We start from the raw sequence: 21,338 nt of genomic DNA, 5'->3' as shown, positions 1-21,338 counted from the left end.
CACAGACTGCTTCTATTGTTCCCAAAGAATGAGCTGCGTCTGGCTGATCTCTCTTGAGCTTCTCAGTTTGTAGTTGATTGCTCGCATTGTGGGTTGATGAGGTGTGAACGGCCGTTCCTGTGGCCCTTGATGGCCTCTGGCACCACTGCTTGCTGTTGAGAGCCTGTTCTCCCGGTTTTGTCAGTGTGTGGGGGTAGCAGCTTGTTTAATGCTGTGAACTTCTTGTTCCGATATTTCGTTAGTTGTCGTACCTGCATTGTAAATCAACCTCGTTTCTTCTTCCCCTACCAAAAATGTCTGTGCAACCAGTGCTGCTGCCTCTAAGGTCAGGTTCTTGGTCTCTATGAGCTTTCGGAATATGCCTGCGTGGCCTATTCCTTCAATGAAAAAGTCTCTCAGCATTTCTCTCCTCAGTTCATCGGAGAACTCACATAAACTAGCCAACCTCCGAAGTTCCGCCACAAAGTTGGGTATGCTCTGGCCCACACAGCGTCTGTATTTGTAGAACCTGTGTCTGGCCATGTGTAGGCTGCTCGCTGGCTTCAGGTGGTCTCTTACCAGTGTGCTCAATTCTTCAAACGACTTGCTTGCTGGTTTCTCGGGTGCCAGCAGATCCTTCATTAAAGCGTATGTTTTCGAGCCACAGCTGGTCAAGAGATGGGCTCTTCTCTTGTCTGCTTTCTCGTCTCCTAACCAGTCTTTGGTTACAAAGCTATGCTGGGGTCTTTCTATAAAGTCCTCCCAATTGTCTCCAGCATTGTACTTTTCATCTGATCCATTGTTCGCCATTCTGTGGATTCTGTAATCCTGTAACTCGTCGCCACTGTAAAGTCCTGTCCCCTCAGTACAGATTCACACGAGGCATGTAGTGAAGTCAAGGTCACTCTGGACCTGCACCTTTATTTCACAGCTCTGGAATGCTGCACTTGCCTGAGACCTGTCCTTATATACCTGTCTCTTGCAAGTGCACCCCTGATGGTAAGGTATGCTGGTGGTTACAGGTCATGTCTTATTACAGTCATGTATAGCATGTTAGGATACAGTTATATGTAATAATGTAAGATACATGACACTCTCCTCACTGTGTGACAAATTGATGTCCTATTGCCATTGACTCCCTAACCAGAGGAAACAATCTTTCCCTATCCCCTTAACCCGAACCTTTTGTTTCCCAGTTCTATCCATGTTGCTGTTCATCTCTTCTTCTACAATGCCTGGATTTTTATAAAGAGCTTCTTGTGAGACATCTTATCAAATGCCTTCTGAAAATCCATAGACACTATCGGGCCGAAATTCACCCCCGCCCGAAACAGGTCGCACCTTCCGCTCCTTAAGTGTTTTTTCCGCCGTGTCGGATGAGGTTGCCTCTTTCGGTAAATTCAGCTCTGTGTCGTTTTTTTTTAAATTGTGCCACACATTTCTAAGTGCTAACTAATTTAATTTTGAATTATCTAAGAGTTTGCTCACAAGTGATGTTAGATTACTGAACTAATAGTTACCCGGTTTATTCTTCTGTCCTTTCTTGAACAGAGGTGTTACATTGGCGAGTTTCCAGTCCCTCGGTACAATTTACATATCTAAGGGGGTCTACCTCCCTTGTTCTCTCATCGTTGACTTCCTTTACTCGGTTAGAATGCATGCCATCAGGGCCCGATGACCTCGAGTTCCTGATGTAGTTTAAAGCCATCTCTTCATTCCAATCCCTCTCCCCCACCTCTACTTTTGATGACATTTTTCAGAGGAAATTTACTGTTTCTCCCCTTTTCCAACTCCATTAAGGATAATCTCATCTCCTCAGCTGCCCCTCCTTCTGTTGTTATGGCTTGTGAAAATTTTGTGATGATCACTGGCCTTTTTTTCTTTGACCAATTGGACAACTGATGCACAAATGAATCAAATCAGCACGTTGAAATAGTCTCCAACAAGGTGTACCCCTGTGATATTATGCATATATTACATGTGGACAATCAGCTTATCCCAAACTATTTCTGGCTATTTGTGCAACCTCTTTTTGGTTTGAAAACTTAATTGATGACTGATGCCATGACCAATTAGGAGATAGCAGGTGCCCCCTTTTAAAAAGGGGCACACCAATAAACCTGTAACATAAACAAAATTTAAAGGAAAATTTAATACTGTAAATCAAAATTTTGTTTTGGGGGTGATGAAGCACTTCTGTTCCCCCCCCCCCCCGGTGGAAGATCTCGAGCGTGCCGGTGGAAACTGCATGCTCCGTCTCCAGGGACACCCAGGCGTGATCGTAACCACGGAAGAGAGGCACTCTGGCTATTTGTGCAAGATAAGAATAAGGGGGAGGTGGGGAGGGGAGTCCTTCAAATGTACAGTACAAATACCACAGCTGGCACATGGATGAATTACACATGTCTATATTGAGAGGCCCTTTTTTAATGCACTTATGGCCGGATTACTGATGAATACAGGCCAAGAACATCTGGAATCCATTCCCGACACTTTTATTTCATTTGCTGGTTTATACAACCTTTCCTCGCCACAACCCTCAAAAAGTACTTGATCCAATCATTGGCAGGTGAGTGTGCATGTGTGTAGAATCAGCGTGGGTGTGCGCCTTTGACCTATAGAATCATAGAATGTTACCGAACAGAAACAGGAGCCCTTGAGAATAGTTCTATTTCAGATCTAAAGCACATCGCTGAGCAAACCACAAATACTGTGGCTGAGCAAACCACAAATACTGTGGCCTCTGACCTTCCTCTCTGAAGACCAGTACCGTATATGTAAAGAGATGAGATACTCTGTAAAACAAGTGCTCCCAAACCCCACTTGTAATGGCTGTATTTGTTAAAAGGACTCTTGAGTGATAGGCCTAGTGCCAGGTTTGTGCATTAATAATAAGTTGGGTTAGGGTTGCCAACTCTCCAGGATTGTCCTGGAGTCTTCAGGAATTAAAGTTTGATTTCCTGGACTGTGGTATGAGCAACCCAGGAGAAATATCATAGGGGCATTTAAAAATGTGTGTTTCTTTTCTAATTTTCTTTGAACACTTTTGTTTATTAGTTGTAAAAATATTGGTTGGAGAATGGGGGGGGAAATGCTGTTTGAGTGGACGGGGCAGATGGAGGTGGGAGGTCATGTGATGATACCTCCCAGATTATGTCCAACCAGAATTGGCAACCCTAAGCACTTGGGACGTATAGGGTCAGAAATTACAACTTACATTCAAGCCCAGTCCTCCAGGCGAGCCAGGGCCTCCTCTTGGTCCTGGGAGGCCGACATCTCCCTGTGAACAAAGTGAAAATTTCAGTGTGTGAGCTTGAAATGGAAGGTTGTGAATCAAAACTCAGGACTGACGGTGCAGTGACAACCTGTCAGTATTGGACGAACAGAAAGGATGCCGAAATCTCTATGACTGATCTTCAGCTCGGCCTCGCAACAGCATCAAGGGTATTCCTGCCTCCCTGGGCTGGCCATTTAAAATCATTTCAGCTGTCCCACTCTAATCCCGAGACAAAACCCTGATATTACTGTGATATCAGAAGTAGCTTTCATTCATAGGAACAGGAGGAGCTCATTAATCCCTCGAGCCAATTCCGCCATTGAATTAGATCGTGGCTGATCTGTATCTTAACTCCATTTACCTGCCTTGGTTCCATATCCCTCAATCAATCTCAGTATTGGAATTTTTAAAGTCTCAACAGATATTTAGGGTAAGAGAAGGAACCAGTTTCTCTCCATCTACCCTATCAAATCCTTTAATCATCTTAAACACCTCAATTAAATCACCCCTTAATCTTCTATATTCAAGGCAACGCAAGTGTAGTCTGTGCAACCTGTCCTAATTTAACCCTTTTAGCACCACTGTTATTAGTGTCCAGAACTGAATGCAGTACTCCAGATGGGGTCTAACTAGAGCTCTGTACAGCTGTAATATAACTTCCACTCCTTTGTATTCCAGCCCCTTTGAGATAAAGGGCAACATTTCATTAGCTTTTTAAATTACTTTTTCTACCTGTCCACTAGCTTTTAGTGATTCTGTACTTGGACCCCTAAATCTCTCTGCTCCTTCACAGTTCCTAGCTTCTCACCATTTAGAAAATATTGATTAGATTAGTGATTAGATCATTATTACACTCATGTTCTGACATCACAAGGTAGCCTGTTACCTTCTCGCCTTTCAATCCAGCTTCACCTGCCAATCCTCGTACACCTTCAACTCCAACGTCTCCCTTTAATGGGATGAGAACATATTAAAAAAAGTTAGGACATTATCATTTCAGTTTTGAGCAATGCTTTCCATGATTGCAGCTATACTGTCAGGGATGGGGCAGAGAGCTACTTCCGAGTCAGACGCCTGCAATACAAACATTCTATACCCTTACATCCTGATTTCATCCCCTTCCTTGGCTGCTCATTTGTGCCCATTTATGTGCTAAGAACAGCAAAACAGAATGGCGCCAACCTCTCTAAGTCTTGCCACACAACCGAGGGTTGCCAACTCTGGTTGGAAGTATTCCTGGAGGTCTTATCACATGACCTCCCACCCACCCCTGCCCAACAGCCCCTTGTCCCCATATTTCTATAACTAATAAACAAAATTAATAAAAAGAAAATGAAAAAAATAAACATAATTTGTTTTTGTGCCTCTATGACTTTTCTGCTTGGTCACTTGCAGCAGTGTCCAGGAGATTAATCTTCAATTCCTAGAGACGTCGGGGTAATCCTGGAGGGTTGGCAACCTGACAATAACCTTGCTTGGTATAATGCCCATCAGCCCCATTACATTGTAACACTGGTTTCTGGGTGGGGGCTTCCAAGAACTACCCCTTTAGACAGGGCAGTAACACCAGCTGGCAAATATCAAGATTGCTGCCAACGGCAACAGTTGACAATTATTCTGGTGCAGCCAGGCTGAGTGATCTGGTGAATTTGTTACTAGACGTTTCCAAGCTCCTGGAGGTGTGACCAGCTCCCTGAAAGTAAATGGCAAATTGCAGCCCTCAAACCAACTATAGATGCACAACGTGAATGGAGCGTCGGGGGCTTGATCCAATTACAGGGTCATATCTACTTCAAATGGGTTCCGAAATTTAAAGGGGGCGTGACTGCTGAACTCTTGACCCCCTCGCAAAAAAAAACCCTCGCGATTTTGGCTGTCCTTTTCCTCAAGTTCCTCTGTACATTTCACTTTTGCGTTGATAAGAATACTTTGAGAAAAAAAATCCATGCTCACCTTATCCCCTGAACTTCCTGTGGGTCCAGGACTGCCTTTGGATCCAAGGTCACCTCTGCGGCCCTAATATTAAGATTGATGAAAAAATAAATGTAGCTTCTCATTGCTGTCTCGGCTCAACGTGAAGCCTGCCAGCACTTTAAACAGGCTAATCCGTGTTCCTTTGAATTCCAACATGTGTGTGTGTCATTGTCTGTATGAGTGTCTACGTATATCTGTCTGTGTGTCTGCATGTTGTGTTTGTGTCTGTATGTGCACGTGTCTGTATCTGAATATAACATAAGAAATATGAGCAGGAGTAGGCCATACAGCCCCTCGAGCCTGCTCCGCCATTTAATTGGATCATGGCTGATCCGATCATGGACTCGGGTCCACTTTCCTGCGAGCATAAGATCTCTAATTTATGCAAAACTGCACTCATGCACAGAGATGTGTGACATTTTATGTATCAGCATCATTGCTGCATCCCTGTGCAAGTGTTGGGTGATGTTCTACAAGAGCTCTTAGCTTTTGGCTCCATTTCAAAAGTGTATCAGTGAGTTTATGACAATGCTTATAAGCAAACATTCATTTTAGGAAGAGAATAAAAATTACCACATCTCCTTTGGGCCCAGGAACCCCTTTATTTCCCTGAGGAGTAAAATAAACAATACAACATCGATTAAGAAGAAGCCAATGAAAGACAATGATTCCTAGTAATTTTACCCAATCTACTATATTGTATTCCCTATTCATGATGCAATCTCTTCTATATTGGGAAAATTAAATGCAGATTGGGCAACCCATTTGTCCTGCACCTCCACTTGGCCGACCCTCTCCCATCCCCAATCTTGGCTTTCCATCTTCAGCCTGCTACATAGCTCCAACCAGCACAAGCTTCAAGAACAGTATCTGATGTTCCTCCTGAGCACTGCGCAGGCTTCTGGTCTGAACACTGAGGTTCAAAGTTCAAGGGTCTCTTTTTCACTGCCAGGAAAGTGGCAGAGCACCATTCCATGCCACCCACAGCCATGGATGCCAATCCCATCCCAAATCCCATGGACCGGGTCATTAACATGTCTGGAGCAGGTGCACTTTGTGCCTATAAAAAATGCACCAGTGACACCAGCCCCCAAAAGGAGAAATAGCACACAGCCACCCTGCCAGAAGAACTGGACTGAAGTAAACGTGACTCCAAGGTCATTGGCTCCCAACATAGGCATATCTCTGTTCCACAGTAAGGTCAGAAGCCTTCCCTGATCAATTGTTTGGCAAGGCTTTTATGGTACCTCAGTGATAGTCACACCAGCTCTTAACTGGCATGAGCTTTGCTAAGGGTCTTTAAAGGTTGTATAGGGAGGAATTCCAGGTGTAGTTCAGGAAAACCCCAACATACCTTGTTGATGCAGTGGGCACAGGCAGAAGGTCCATCCAAGACCATTACCAAGACAAAATGGCTGGAACTAAAAAAAAAAAAGAGCCGGTTCCTCCTTATCTTCTGGTCCATTGGTCAGATCTGCTTCAGTTGCGCTCTGGCCCAAACCGGAATTTGGGGACTATTAGGGTAACATTTCCATAGGGTTTCTCCCTGCTTAGGCTCAATACATGAAGAATGGCCACATGGGTTCAATGGAAAAGGAGACTGGGCTGCAATGTATAAGGGGCAGTCGATCGGACATCCCTAGTTTTTGGTCCACGCCAAGAATAAAAGTTAGTTCCCTAGGCTGTAAATGTTAAAGGTAACACATTGTGATGAAACCACTGATGTTTCCTTAAATGTGCTCATTTCCAAGTCTTATGAGGTGGTATGGAAACAAGGAGTCATTTTTATTTACAGACATTTTTTCCTTAATCAATGGATTCTGAAATTAAACTTGAGATAACATTTAAAAATAAATAGTAATGGCAGAGAAAATAAAAGACAAGACCTTTTGGAGAAAAAGATGAGGGGCAAATAAGGGGGGGGGGGAAAAGAGAGAAAATAAGGGGGACGGAATTTACTTAACGCAAGAAAGCTGGCATACCTGAGTTTTTACCTGCTTTTACCGCAGGGATCCATGATCAATTTTGAGGACATTGACATTTTTTTCAAAGTCCCAATGGAGGTTGGTCATGGTGGGGGTGGGAGATCAACAGGAAGGCAGGCTGAGGGGCTGAATTTGGGACCGGGACTCCGCCGGTGGAGTAGTGGTGATGTCACAGCGCGTGTACGTCACCACGCTCTCTCACCTCCGGTAAAGGGGAGAGATTCAGACATTTTAAATCTTCGGCCACTGGGCCACCAGGGAGAGTTCCGGCCTGGCCAGAGGCCTGCCCGTTGGCGGTCCAGCTGAACCCGTGGGCACTATTTTGCTGGCCGATTGGGAAGTCGGCCGTCAAAAATAAATACATGGCGGCAGTGGGCCCTCCCCTTGAAGGGCCGCCGTGCTGCGCACAGTGACGATAAGGTGCACTGACAGAGAAAGTTGTCGGGGGCACCGCGTGGCGGGGCATCGATTTTTTTAACCTGAATTTTGGTCGGTGTATTTTTCAAGTGAGGGAGAGCGGTGGCGCACATTCTGATGACGCGCTTGCGCCGATCAACAGCATCGGGCAGAATCGGGCCCTGGCCGAAAAATCCCCGACCTGAATTTGCATCGGCCAGTTGACTACAAAGTGACGGCCATGGGATTCCGACGCATGGCTGCCGCAAATGGGCAGTAACTGGTCTGAGACCCTGAATTTCGGCCCCGAGGTATAAAAATAGAGGGAATAAATTAGAGTGGAGATATTGAAAGATCAGAGATGGTACAGAAAGAGAATGGAGATAGAGAGACGCGAGGGAGAGAGGGAGATAGAAATACAAAAGAAAAGCAGATTGACAACTGATCAACAGTGATGAGAGACAGAAGAGAGGAACATATAGAAAGTTAATGCAGAGTACAACAAAGGGGAGGAAGACAGATAGAGAGAATCAAAGAGAGAAAACAAAAAAGAGGGAGAAAAAGGAATGAAATAGAAAGGAAAAGGAGGAAGCAATGAAATCAGAAAGCCAAGACAATGAAATAATCAATAAGAGGAAAGGATACAAGCCTACAGCTACATTCAGTTACAGAGAGAAGTCAGAAGAGAAAGAAACAAGAAAATAAAAGAGCAGTAAGGGAGAGCCAGGGTCAGTTTCTGAAAATAGAAGAGAATTAAAAGAAAAAGTTATACACATGCGACAAGATGTTTGTGGAGTGATTCTCTAACAGTTGTTATTGTGACTGGGGATAGCTTCCTCCTACCAATCTGGACTGCACTGAACCCAGTGCCTAGGTTCAACCACCAGTGTTGGAAGACAGTGTCTACCCCAGAGCCCACAGAGCTATTTTTGGTGAGAAATGTATACAATTACCCCTGTACCCTTCTGACCCATTAGTCCTGGACGTCCGGCAGGTCCCAATGGTCCCTAAGAAAGAAGAAAAGCCATTAATGAAAGGAAAGTGAAGGGACAGTACAATATAAATGTTTGCAACAAAATGCTGCCTCAATAGATTGCTCCTCAGGGTGTAGTGCCACTACTGCTGTCAGAGGAGAGGAGCACATTTCTTCACAATGCAACAGACTTAGAGAACACAACACTCCAGTGAGCTGTTACATTTAAAAAAGATCTGCATTTCTACAGCACCTTTCACATCTTCAAGACGTCCCAAAGTGTTTTACAGCCAATGAAGTACGTTTGAAGTGTAGTCACTGTTGTAATGTAGGAAAGGCAACAGCAATTTGTGCACAGCAAGGTCCCACAAACAGCACTGAGATATTAATCAGATAATCAGCTTTAGTGATGTTGGTTGAGGGATAATTATTGGCCAGGGCACCAGGGAGCATTCCTCTGCTCTTTTGAAATATTGCTCTTCAAATCATGCCATGGGATCTTTTACATCCAGCTGAGAGAGCAAACAGGACTTCAATTTAACATCTCATCCAATAGATAACGCTCCCTCAGTACTGCACTGGAGTGTAAGCCTAGAAGTCTCTAGAGTAGGAACTGAACCCACGACCTTCTGACTCAGAGGCGAGAGTGCTACCCACTGAACCTGAACAACATTTGGCAAACTGGCTAGGAGCTTCAAATGTCAGCCGGCACTCTAACCTACAATCACCATGGTGCAAAATGGGCAGCAAAAACCACATCATATTTAAAAATTCTGGGGGTAAGTTTCAACTCGCGGTTTCTTGGCAAAGCAGATTGCCCGCACATTGTAGAATCTGCCCAATTTTCATTCCATCGATTTCAAACAGATGAAACAGCGGCTTATATAACGGTGGGCAATCTGCTTTCTCTGGTTACTGCCCAGGCAGCAAAGCAGAAAATGACCTCCTCTGTCTTTAGGGACCTCCTATAGTTTTCTGATTGGTTGACACTTGGCCAACCACATTCTGTAGAAAAAAAAATGACCGATCGTGTTAGAACATAAGAAATAGGAGCAGGAGTAGGCCATACGGCCTCTCGAACCTGCTCCGCCATTCAATATCATGGCTGATCTGATCTTGGCCTCAACTCCACTTTCCTGCCTGTTCCCCATAACCCCTATAATTCAAGAATCTGTCCATCTCAGCTTTGAATATATTCAATGACCCAGCCTCCACAGCTCTCTGGGTAGAAAATTCCAAAGATTCATGACCCTCAGAGAAGAAATTCCTCCTCGTCTCCGTCTTAAATAGGAGACCCCTTATTCTGAAACTACGCCCCCTAGTTTTAGATTCCCACGAGGGGAAACATCCTCTCAGCATCTACTCTGTCCAGCCCCCTCAATCATGTTTCAATAAGATCACCTCTCATTCTTCTAAACTCCATGAGTACAGGTGCAATTTGCTCAACCTTTCTTCATAAGACAACCCCTTCATCTCAGGAATCAACCTAGTGACCATTCTCTGAACTGCCTCCAATTCAAGTATATCCCTCCTTAAATAAGGAGACGAAACGGTATGCAGTACTCTAGGTGTGGTCTCACCAACGCCCTGTACAGTTGTAGTTATACACGGATACTTTCCACACAGCAGCCGGTTAATGTTTTGGCCCTTGACTAAACCAAGACTAATATCCCACCCTGACTACCAGCAACAGAGCCCAGATAACACTCTTCTGCGTGCTCAAGTTCAGCAGCTCTGAATGGGAGCTGGAGGACAGGTTGCCTTGAAGTGTTGGTGGACCTATAGTACAAAGCATGATGGGCAATGTTGGGAGAACATAGCAATAGAAGGAGGCCATTCAGGTCCTTGAACCCATGCTGCCATTCAACTAGATCATGGCTGATCTGTTCCTCAACTCCATTTACTTGTCTTTGATCCATATCCATTAATACCCGTACCTGATGAAAGGGGTGATCAACTAGGTTAGTAGAGTGATGCAGAAATGACGGAATAATCAGATTATTTGATGTAGACCAATTGAACCTTGGGTAACAGGTTCTCTTCATCCAGCATTAGACTAACCAACTCAGTTGGATTACAGGGGCTACATACTGCATCCTAAATCATCACAAATTATTTGCCGTATGCGGTCATTGCCGCAGGTGATGCTATTTCCCTACACATATGTGGAATAAACTCCTAGTGATGTGAGCCAATCCCATTCTAAACCTTTAACGTGTAACTGGGCGTTCCACCAGAAAGAGACTGAAGGATTATATAGGGAAGGGGAGACCATCAAATGGTTTGTGGAATAGTATGTCTGCAGTTCTGTTGGACTATGGGAATGTCTTCCCATCTATGCAGAAACCTTAGGCATCAGGACTAAAGTGACAGCTATCAATATTGGAGAATGCAGCATTTTTACACTTTGGAACACCAGTGCTAGGAATTTCCTTGTAGCGTCACCCGCTCCACTACCATAACTTCGACAGAAGACCCATTTACAAACAAAAACGAAGTTCCTGTCGAACTTCCACCAATCACTCCCAGGTCAGGTACATAAATGCCAGGTGCAGAGCTGAAGCTCCCTCTCCTCTGCCCCAACCCAATGGAGCTCCCCCTACTGTAAGAGTGCCAATTCTCCACTTCCCACACCGGCTATGGATCTCAGCTTGAGTGTCATTACCAAGTTCAGTGACAATTTCCTCTAATATGGATAGCTGTAAGCCGTTAATCCAGAACCTTTAGAAGCTAGGATGAGGCTCTTCAGACTTAATTCACCATAGGACCTACATAGAGCAAACTTGTACTCCATCAGTATGGGATATGCGTGAACCCAGATCCCAGCCCAGCTCATTCAAGGGACTGCTGCTCTTGGAGATTCCTTTGATCGTGTTGATCAGGAGATTAGATACAAACTAGGGAAAGTCCACAACCTTGCAAGTGACACTGAATGTGCCTTTTTTTGCTGCATGTTTTCTTTGTCATCACATAGCCAACCCTTGTAATTTGCCCCCACATATTCTTAATGCGTTAAAGAGTTGCAACTCCTGTCATGAAACCTGTCCTCTCAAGAGACAATAAGTACTTTAATCCACCAGACTTTCTTCTGCAAAGAACCTAAAGAGCTATCCCAATGCCTCTTCTCCTGTATTTTTAGCCAATACTTATACAATACTGCTCTCAGCATCTTTACTAGCCATCCAATGAATTTGATCACAATTACCTTAGGACCTTTCTCTCCTTTAGTGCCGGTAGGTCCACTTTTTCCTGGTCGGCCAACATCTCCCTGAAAGAAAACACAATGTTACTCAATAATCCTTCCACTCTGTGACCCACTGGGCCTGATAGGCGAGCTACTGTTACATGGCTAGAAGCATGGATTGGCCCAACAAATTTGTGTATATAAACAGATAACGGGGCTTCCAGTGTTAGGCAACAAATTACATAGAATGACATAGAATTTACAGCTCAGAAATACGCCATTTGACCCAACAAGTGTTCGATAGGAAAAACAGAAGGGCAAAGTATTATTTGAATGGTGATGGCTTGGGAAGTGTCGATGTAGAGAGGGACCTGGGTGTCCTTGTCCACCAGTCATTGAAAACAAACATGCAGTTGCAGCAAGCAGTTAGGAAGGCAAATGGTATGTTGGCCTTCATTGCAAGAGGATTTGAGTACAGGAGCAAGAATGTCTTACTACAGTTATACAGGGCCTTGGTGAGACTGCACCTGGAGTAGGGTGTGCAGTTTTGGTCTCCTTACCTAAGAAAGGATATACTTGCCATAGAGGGAGTGCAGCGAAGGTTCACCAGACTGATTCCTGGGATGGCAGGACTGGTATGAGGAGAGATTGGGTCGACTAGGCCTGTATTCACTAGAGTTTAGAAGAATGAAAGGGGATCTAATTGAAACGTATAAAATTCTGACTGGGCTGGATAGACTGGATGTGGGAAGGATGTTTCCCCTGGCTGGGAAATCTAGAACAAGGGATCACACAGTCTCAGAATATGGGGTAGGAAATTTAGGACCAAGATGAGGAGACATTTTTTCACTCAGAGGGTGGTGAACCTGTGGAATTCTCAACCACAGAAGGCTGTGGAGGCCAAGTCACTAAATATATTTAAGAGGGAAATAGATAGATTTCTAGAAACAAAAGGCATCAAGGTGTATGGGGAAAAAGCAGGAATGTGGTGTTGAGATAGAGGATCAGCCATGATCATATTGAATGGCGGTGCCGACTCGAAGGGCCGAATGGCCTACTACTGCTCCTAATTTCTTTGTTTTTATGTTTCTGCTCCACACGAGCCTTGTACCATCCTATTTTATCTAACCCCATCTGTATGTACTGCTGGGGTCTCCTGGTTGGACCTGTGCAGAATGAAATCTGGACCCGAAAACAGGCCCAGATGAATTTACACCCTAAGGACACCATAGTTTAAGCAGTGTTGAACAGGATGCCCAAAGACATTGCCAAGAAGCTCAATTCCATCCTTAGATCTTTTTTGGTGCTCATCAGGATAAAGGAATACCTTTGCTGAGAAAGAATGGAGTGTGTTTTATGGGTGAAAAACGGTTGCAGCAAGGTTCAATTTTGGAGCTCAAAGTCCACCGCCCCAAGGACGCCTGAAAAATGTCCGACCTGAAATCAGGTCGAGCCACTTTTCAGGTGTATGTAGCAGGCCACCTCAAATAGCCATTAGTTCCCTTACGTATGTAAATGAGCGCAACGCCTGTTTTAGGGCCCCTCACAGAAATTGGTCAGCGATGAGCGGGGCAAACGCAAGGCCTGCTCTGCTCATGACTTTTCAGCGGCCTCTGCTGCCTGAGAAGGAGGACTGCTCCCTAGATTCCAGTCATTGTGATCAATTCCCCCATCCTCCATTGCCCGCTCCAACCCTTTCTTCGGGACTTGCGTTTGGGCAGCTGCCGGTGAGGCGAGCGGACTGTCATTCGACATCTTCAATGTGCAAGTTGCCCCGCGGGAGGTGTGACAGGCACTGGCAGCTCACAGGAAAAATGGTCCAGGGCCTAATTTCAGGCTGGCCTGGAACCTCCCACTTGGGACACATGGTGCTTGTGAAGTGCGGAGTCTTTGGCCCAAAAACACACCCAGACGGATTTACACCCAAATATGTTTTCACATTCTGCATCGAACATCAGCATCAATTTCCCTCTGGTCTCAGGGTAGCTAAAGCAAAAAGTTTAAAAAGAGGTGAGGTGACTAAGTTTCAATTGAAGGATGAGCTAGATGAGCCATCCTTCCTCATCTGAGATTATCTTTGTGAGGTACTTGTAGTATAGTTAGACATAGAGTGAGACTCCATCATCATCTCTGTATCTTAACCCAAACCTCAGCAGAGCATCTCCAACTGCCCCGGTGAGAGTTTTTCTATTACCCACACTGCCGACCTTTGACCTTGATGTTAGATGGCCAACCAATGCATTCGCTGCAGGTTGAGCATCAGTTGGCAATGGATCAGGCTCCTTTTCTTGTGTGAATGGTTGTTAGATAAGTCAAGAAAGAAAAAGTAGATTTTAAACATAAATACACACAAACCTTAGGCCCAGGATCACCAGAAAGTCCTCTCTCACCAGGTTCTCCAAAATAACCAGGGGCTCCCTATGAGCAATTGAATCACAGCTTCATTAGTACACAGCACACAGGATAATGAATTAGAAGCACCAACACTTTCGGTTCTAAAATTCCCATCGCTCTTTGAGGAGCACCGTGCATCAGTGTTTAGAAATTCACAGCTTTTTGCTAAATCATCAGCTACCAGTCAGGCCAACATCTTGAAATGGTAGGCGGTCTTCCAGCCACATCTTATATTAAATATGATTATGAAACTAGATTGGTATTGAGGTCGAGCTTCTGAGCCCAGATATGTGCTGAAAGAAAGACAACCAGCACTGAGATAATGACCAAATAATTTACTTTTCAGTGATGTTGGTTGAGGGATAAATATTGGCCAGGATACCAAGGTAGAACTTCCTTTCTTCAAAATAGTGCCATGGAATCTTTTACGTCTACTTGAGTGGGCAGACAATGGCCTCGGTTTAATGTCTCATCTGAAAGCGCCACCTCCGACAGTTTTTTAAAATTCATTCATGGATGTGGGTGTCGCTGGCAAGGCCAGCATTTATTGCCATGCCTAATTGCTCGAGAAAGTGGTCGTGAACTACTGCAGTCCATGTGTGAGGTCCCGCAGTGTTGTTCGGGAGGGAGTTCCAGGATTTTGACGTAGCGACATTGAAGGAATGGCAACATAAGAAATAGGAACAGGAGTAGGCCATACGGCCCCTCGAAGCTGCTCCGCCATTTAATAAGATTATGGCTGATCTGATCATGGACTCAGCTCCACTTCCCCGCCCGCCCCTTATCGTTTAAGAAACTGTCTATTTCTGCCTTGAATTTATTCAATGTCCCTGCTTCCACAGCTCTCTGAGGCAGCGAATTTCACAGATTAACAACCCTGAGAGAAGAAATTTCTGTTTTAAATGGGCAGCCCCTTATTCTAAGATCATGCCCTCAAGTTCTAGTCACCCCCATCAGTGGGAACATTCTCTCTGCATCCATCTTGTCAAGCCCCCTCATAATCTTATATGTTTCGATAAGATCAACTCCCATTCTTCTGAATTCCAATGAGTAGAGGCCCAACCTACTCAACCTTTCCTCATAAGTCAACACCCTCATCCCCAGAATCAACCTAGTGAACCTTCTCTGAACTGCCTCCAAAGCAAGTATATCCTTTCATAAATATGGAAACCAAAACTGCACGCAGTATTCCAGGTGTGGCCTCACCAATATCTTATATAGCTGTAGCAAGATTTCCCTGCTTTTATACTCCATCCCCTTTGCAATAAAGGCCGAGATTCCATTGGCCTTCCTGATCACTTGCTGTACCTGCATACTATCCTTGTGTTTCATGCACAAGTACCCCTGGTCCCGCTGTACTGCGTCACTTTACAATCTTTCTCCATTTAAATAATAACTTGCTCTTTGATTTTTTTTCTGCCAAAGTGCATGACCTCACACTTTCCCACATTATACTCCATCTGCCAAATTTTTGCCCACTCACTTAGCTTGTCTATGTCCTTTTGCAGATTTGTGTGTTCTCGCACACATTGCTTTTCCTCCCATCTTTGTATAGTCAGCAAACTTGGCTACGTTACACTCTGTCCCTTCTTCCAAGTCGTTAATATAGATTGTAAATAGTTGGGGTCCCAGCACTGATCCCTGCGGCATCCCACTAGTTACTGATTGCCAGAATGACCCATTTATCCCAACTCTCTGTTTTCAGTTAGTTAGCCAATCCTCTATCCATGCTAATATATTACCCCCAACCTCGTGAACTTTTATCTTGTGCACCTTGTCAAATGCCTTCTGGAAGTCCAAATACACTACATCCACTGGTTCCCCATTATCCACCCTATTTGTTCCATCCTCAAAGAACTCCAGCAAATTTGTCAAACATGACTTCCCCTTCAAAAATCCATGCTGACTCTGCCTGACCAAATTTTGCTTTTCCAAATGTCCTGCTACTGCTTCTTTCATAATGGACTCGAATATTTTCCCAACCACAGATGTTAGGCTAACTGGTCTATAGTTTCCTGCTTTTTGTCTGCCTCCTTTTTTAAATAGAGGAGTTACATTTGCAGTTTTCCAATCTGCTGGGACCTCCCCAGAATCCAGGGAATTTTGGTAAGTTACAACCAATGCATCCACAATCCCAGCCGCTACTTCTCTTAAAACCCTAGGATGCAAGCCATCAGGTCCAGGGGATTTATCTGCCTTTAGTCCCATTATCTTACTGAGTACCACCTCCTTAATGATTATGACTTTGTTAAGTTCCTCCCCCCCTATAGCCCCTAGACTATCCACTGTAGGAATATTGTTAGTGTCCTCTATCGTATAGACTGATACAAAATATTTGTTTGGAGTTTCTACTATCTCCATGTTCCCCATTACTAATTCCCTGGTCTCATCCTCTAAGGGACCAACGTTTACTTTAGCCACCCTTTTTCTTTTTATATACCTATAGAAACTCTTGCTACGTGTTTTTATATTTTGTGCTTGTTTACTTTCATAGTTCCATATTTCCAAGTCAGGATGATGTGTAACTTGGAGAGAAACTTGCAGGCAATGGCATTCACATGCACCTGCTGCCCTTGTCCTTCTAGGTGGTAGAGGTCATGGGTTTGGGAGTTGCTGTGGAAGAAGCCGTGGCGATTTGCTGCAGTGCATCTTATAGATGGTACACATTGTCTTCACCATGTGCTGGTGGTGGATGGTGTGAATGTTTAAGATGGTGGATGGGTGCACTGAGGAGTGTCAGCCTAGATTTTTGTATTCAAGTCTCTGGATATCAGACAAGCAGCCTAACAGCACAGAGGGTGTGGGGGGGGGGGGGGCGGTGGGGGTTGAGAGAGGTTGAGGTGTCGTCAGCATACATGTGGAACTTACCATCATATGTTCAGATCATGTCCGAGGGGCAGCATATAGATGGGCATAATGTATGCATTGTAAGTCCTTTCCCTTTAACACTCCTACAATATTGTGAATAAGATCAGAGAGATGAACTAATAATATCCCTGCCCTGTACCTCAATTCCCTGCCCCAAGAAGGCCTGTCTTTTGCCTCACTTACTCACTACCACTATGATCTATCTTGCCTATAATGAATAGACCTGTGGTTCTTTAAGATATAATATATTTTTGAGACATTAAGATGACGGGCTTATAGTGCTAGACTAAGCACCTTGGGGCATTTTATTACGTTAAAGGAGCTGTTGTCGTTGGATAGCAACACTGTTGAAAACAGCAAAAGATAAGAGGAAATGAATCAGGAAATAACAATGAGTTTATAAAGCCACATAACCTCCTAAGGGAGGAGGCCTTGGGGAAGTAATCTGGAGTGGGAGACTGTGCGATAAGTCTGGATTCCAACACAGTACGAATGCAGTGAGGAGGAAGCACTGATAGTTTATTGGCCATTTAGGAGATGCAAGAGGGGAACTTACAGAAAACTTAGAGAAGCACTGGCCAAAGTAGTATTGGAAGAATAGATGGAAATCAGTAAGGTTGAGATGGAAGAGAAGGAGTTCAAAGGCTAGAGGATTTGCCAAGCATCTTTTGGATCCTGTCCTGCAATGTGAGAAAGACGACAGATATTAAAGAAGTGCCCTGAACTTGGAAAGAGTTGGGCTTTAGAGAAATTTAAGAGTTGGCGAGAAGCATTCGGCATGGAAGTGAAAATCAAGCTTCTGGGAGGTAGGTTTAGTAATAGAAGACACAAGGGAGTCCCACTTGATGTCAAAGAAGATATTTAAACCAAGAACATCAATAGACGAAGAAGGACTAAGGGGACAGCTCAGAAGGGAAGAGGTGGTGGTTGTTGGTTACACTGGCGAGATATGAAGGAAATGTAATTTGAAGAATTGAAAGAAATAGATTTTCATTGTTCCATTGAATGGCACGAGGGAGATTAAGATGCAGCCATTGGAATCAGAGGGATCTGAAGGATGGATCTTTGCCTGCACTGAAGGAATATGGTCTCTGAGAAGTTATGGCATGGTGGAAATGAAGGTATCACAACTCTGAGGAATGGTGCATGAAAGGAATATGATCTGAGAGAAGGTGATGAATGTAAATTTGAATCAACAGCAACTAGGTAGGGATATACAATGGATGAATGAGTTCAGAGACATAGAAAGAAGGAAGGGTGAACTTAGGAGGCTGTAAAGTGGTGATCTGTTCTATATTGCTGGGAAGGGCAGTAGAGGCAGTGCCTGATTTTTGGTTCTACATTTAAAATGGAGGTCCACATTGCATGATGCTTTTCAATTTTCCAAAGGTATGAACAGACTCAAAAACGATCTTTTTGAATGAGGAACAAAAAGGTAAAACCCTGTCCCCCATTGTAATGCTCCAAATTACTGAGGGTAATGAGCATCAACATGCTTATCTAACCTTACAATTCTCCAAAGAACAATTAATGATAATACATTACCATGTCACCAGGGTCTCCTTTGCATCCTGGAGGTCCAATACGTCCCAGCTTTCCCTTAATTCATCAACACAAAAACAACGCTTATTTTGATTCCTCTAAATGATCAGAGCTCATCACCAGCACCCACATTTACTGTGTTATATGATCCAAATTTATGCAACCTATTATATACATAATCAACATTTTAGACTGCACTTTAAAGGTGTGACAAGTGGATATATTGTATGGGTGGATAGCATGCAATGTGCCACAGTTATAATGTATGGGTATATTGTAGGCACTGCATCATATACTGTATAGCAGAGTTATAATACATGGGTATATTGGCCCGTAATGTGCCGTCAGCTGCGAAGCAAAGGGTTTCACCGCTGACCCCAAAGTAAACTTCGCACAAAGATCTCGATCTCTGTCGAGAAGTTCAGGTGTTCCGACGTGCAATTCAAATCCATGGAGCATAGTAAAGATCCCATCGTGTGAGCTGCTGTGACGTCAAGAAGCTGTCTAAGCAGCCAATCAAAACGCAGAATTCTCACAGACAGTGAACAAGGAAGCGCTTGAAATTCTAATTTTTTTTTTTAAGCACAGATTGAGGCTCTCACGTGGGGAAAAGGCAAACCTGAAATAAAGATGAACAAACTTTCCGCATCAGCACATGCTAAATCCTGAAGTTGTGGTCAGATTCAAAGGCTGAATGATGGCGAACACTGGCAGTGCACTGTCATTGGGACCACAAATTCCGGACCACTGTATCCATTTGGGCCATTGCTTTCCTCATTTTAAATTGTTAAAAATGGTGGGGAGAGTTTTTGACACACTGGCATGATTGGTTCACGTGCGGGAAGGTCTCGCCAAACTGTGCATTTAGGTGGTCTTGCCTAGATGTACAATTTTCAACCAATCAGAACTCTAGCTTCACAAACACCATTTGCGTACAGGAAACAATTCTCTTTACAGGCAATTGGAAAGAAATCTTACTGCGCCCATTCAGGTGAGGGGTGTTAGTGCTTGTGGATGGACCATGTCACTTTACGGCATCTTCTCAACCTCTCCTAGGGTGTAGCTTACTTAGATACACATTAAAGCTCCAAATACTCTATCTCGATAAGCCAGACCTCTGAAGAGAACTCCTCATGTACTAATGTGGCAATTAAGCATGTCACATCCATTTCCCACACCCCACCAATCATCCTGGGGAGGTCTTTAGAGGAGATTTGGAGACCTGTTAGGAACTAGGATGAAGCTGACTAGACTAATTTCACCCATCACCCGTACAACCATCAACAACCTAGGAACAGGAGGAGGCCATTTAGCCCTTGAGCCTGTTCCGCCATTTAATGAGATCATGGCTGATGTGTATCTTAACTCCATCCACTTGCCTTGGCTCCAGATTTAGAATTATTAATTGAGCTAGCATCTACTGCTTTTTGTGGGAGAGAATTCCACACTTCTACCACCCTTTGGGTGAAGAAGTGTTTCCCAACTTCTCTCCTGAACAGCCTAGTTCTCATGTTAACATTAAGTCCCCTTGACCTATACTCCTCCACCAGCAGAAAAAGTTTCTCTCTACCTACCCTATCAAGAGAGCCTTTCAACCCATAAGTCCGAGTGGCATTAGAATCTAGCTCCCAGAGGTGAAAGGTTACCTTTCCACACCCAGTCCTCAACAGTACTGTTTCACACTATACCGGAAACAATACATTCCAAATATACGGCCATTCGATTCACTTCACCTCACATGGGACCGAAGAGCCTACCTTCTGTCCATTAATCCCATCTCGGCCCGGCAATCCAGCAATACCCTGAAGGATACAAGAGAAAAAGTGAAATAGTGTTAGGGATATGTAGACAGTGCCATAAATTAAAACAGGAAATATATTAAACTGAAGTAAGAGGAGAGAGTGGAGAGAGACAGACAGAGAGAAATCTCACCTTCTTTCCTTCAGATCCGATTTCACCCTGTAATCACAAAACAACATGTTAATGACAATATTTGTAATATATTTAAATTTAAGCCCCAGAAAGTTTCAGTAAGATGGATAGTAAGATTGGCAATTATATTGCCCATCATTCCTTGTTGTAAGCATCCATTCTGCAGTGTGATTAAGGCACTTTTCATCCAGTGAAACATCTTAGGCCAATACTTGCAAGTGTGAACAACACGACTGGGGGAGAAGGAATTCTAATGCTGAAATGCTCCCTCGAATTCATTCATGTAATTTCCGAAATTTCGGAACAAAATCATTTACTGGTTTGTGATGGGGTCTGTCTGCGCCTCCCCTCTGCTGTCCAGATTCCTCCGCGCAGGTTCGAAATGGGACTGGAATCAGCGCTAATGGGGCCTCAAAATGTAGACGGTCAACTTGACACTCCATTAACAGCGACAGTCAGGCCACCACCATTTTGTAATGGGCCTGGGCGACCACTGCACCTGCCTGAGCTAGGCGGTAGGGATCTTACCTGCGCTAACTGGGGGGTGAGTAATGCGATATTGCAATTTTATGGGTCGCATGGGCGGAGCCCTTGTGCATTGGCCATACAAACAAGGGGGGAGGGGGCAGGGGGAGAGGCGGGAAAGAATGTTGGGCACTGATGCGTCTCCTTATCAGGCGTGAAATAGATGAGATGGAATAGAAAAATGGTCATGACCACGGAAGTGCGCCACACGCAAAATTAGTCACCATGGGCACCCAGCTGAACCAGGCTGATTTGGTTACACAAATTGGGGTCCGATGCCGGGTATTGGACAGTTGCTCTGGCTCTAGA

General features: G+C 44.3%; 1 protein-coding gene across 2 annotated transcripts in view; it reads right to left on the bottom strand.

Annotated features, from left to right (window-relative positions):
• Positions 1-21,338, bottom strand: part of col6a2 (collagen, type VI, alpha 2) — a 108,364-nt gene that overhangs the window by 45,008 nt on the left and 42,018 nt on the right. For both annotated transcript variants that reach the window (XM_070876209.1, XM_070876208.1), the window contains exons 9-18: positions 20,505-20,531; positions 20,330-20,374; positions 18,576-18,629; positions 14,124-14,186; positions 11,790-11,852; positions 8,565-8,618; positions 5,804-5,839; positions 5,210-5,272; positions 4,143-4,205; positions 3,197-3,259 (exon numbers count right to left, since the gene is read on the bottom strand). In XM_070876209.1, the coding sequence (XP_070732310.1) occupies positions 3,197-3,259; positions 4,143-4,205; positions 5,210-5,272; positions 5,804-5,839; positions 8,565-8,618; positions 11,790-11,852; positions 14,124-14,186; positions 18,576-18,629; positions 20,330-20,374; positions 20,505-20,531 (531 nt within the window). The remainder of the gene's footprint in view (positions 1-3,196; positions 3,260-4,142; positions 4,206-5,209; positions 5,273-5,803; positions 5,840-8,564; positions 8,619-11,789; positions 11,853-14,123; positions 14,187-18,575; positions 18,630-20,329; positions 20,375-20,504; positions 20,532-21,338) is intronic.

Source organism: Pristiophorus japonicus, chromosome 3, assembly GCF_044704955.1.
Source record: "Pristiophorus japonicus isolate sPriJap1 chromosome 3, sPriJap1.hap1, whole genome shotgun sequence".
Classification (NCBI taxonomy): Eukaryota; Metazoa; Chordata; class Chondrichthyes; family Pristiophoridae; genus Pristiophorus; species Pristiophorus japonicus.
The sequence above is the reverse complement of the archived record's forward strand: the minus strand, read 5'-3'. Positions and strand labels throughout refer to the sequence as shown.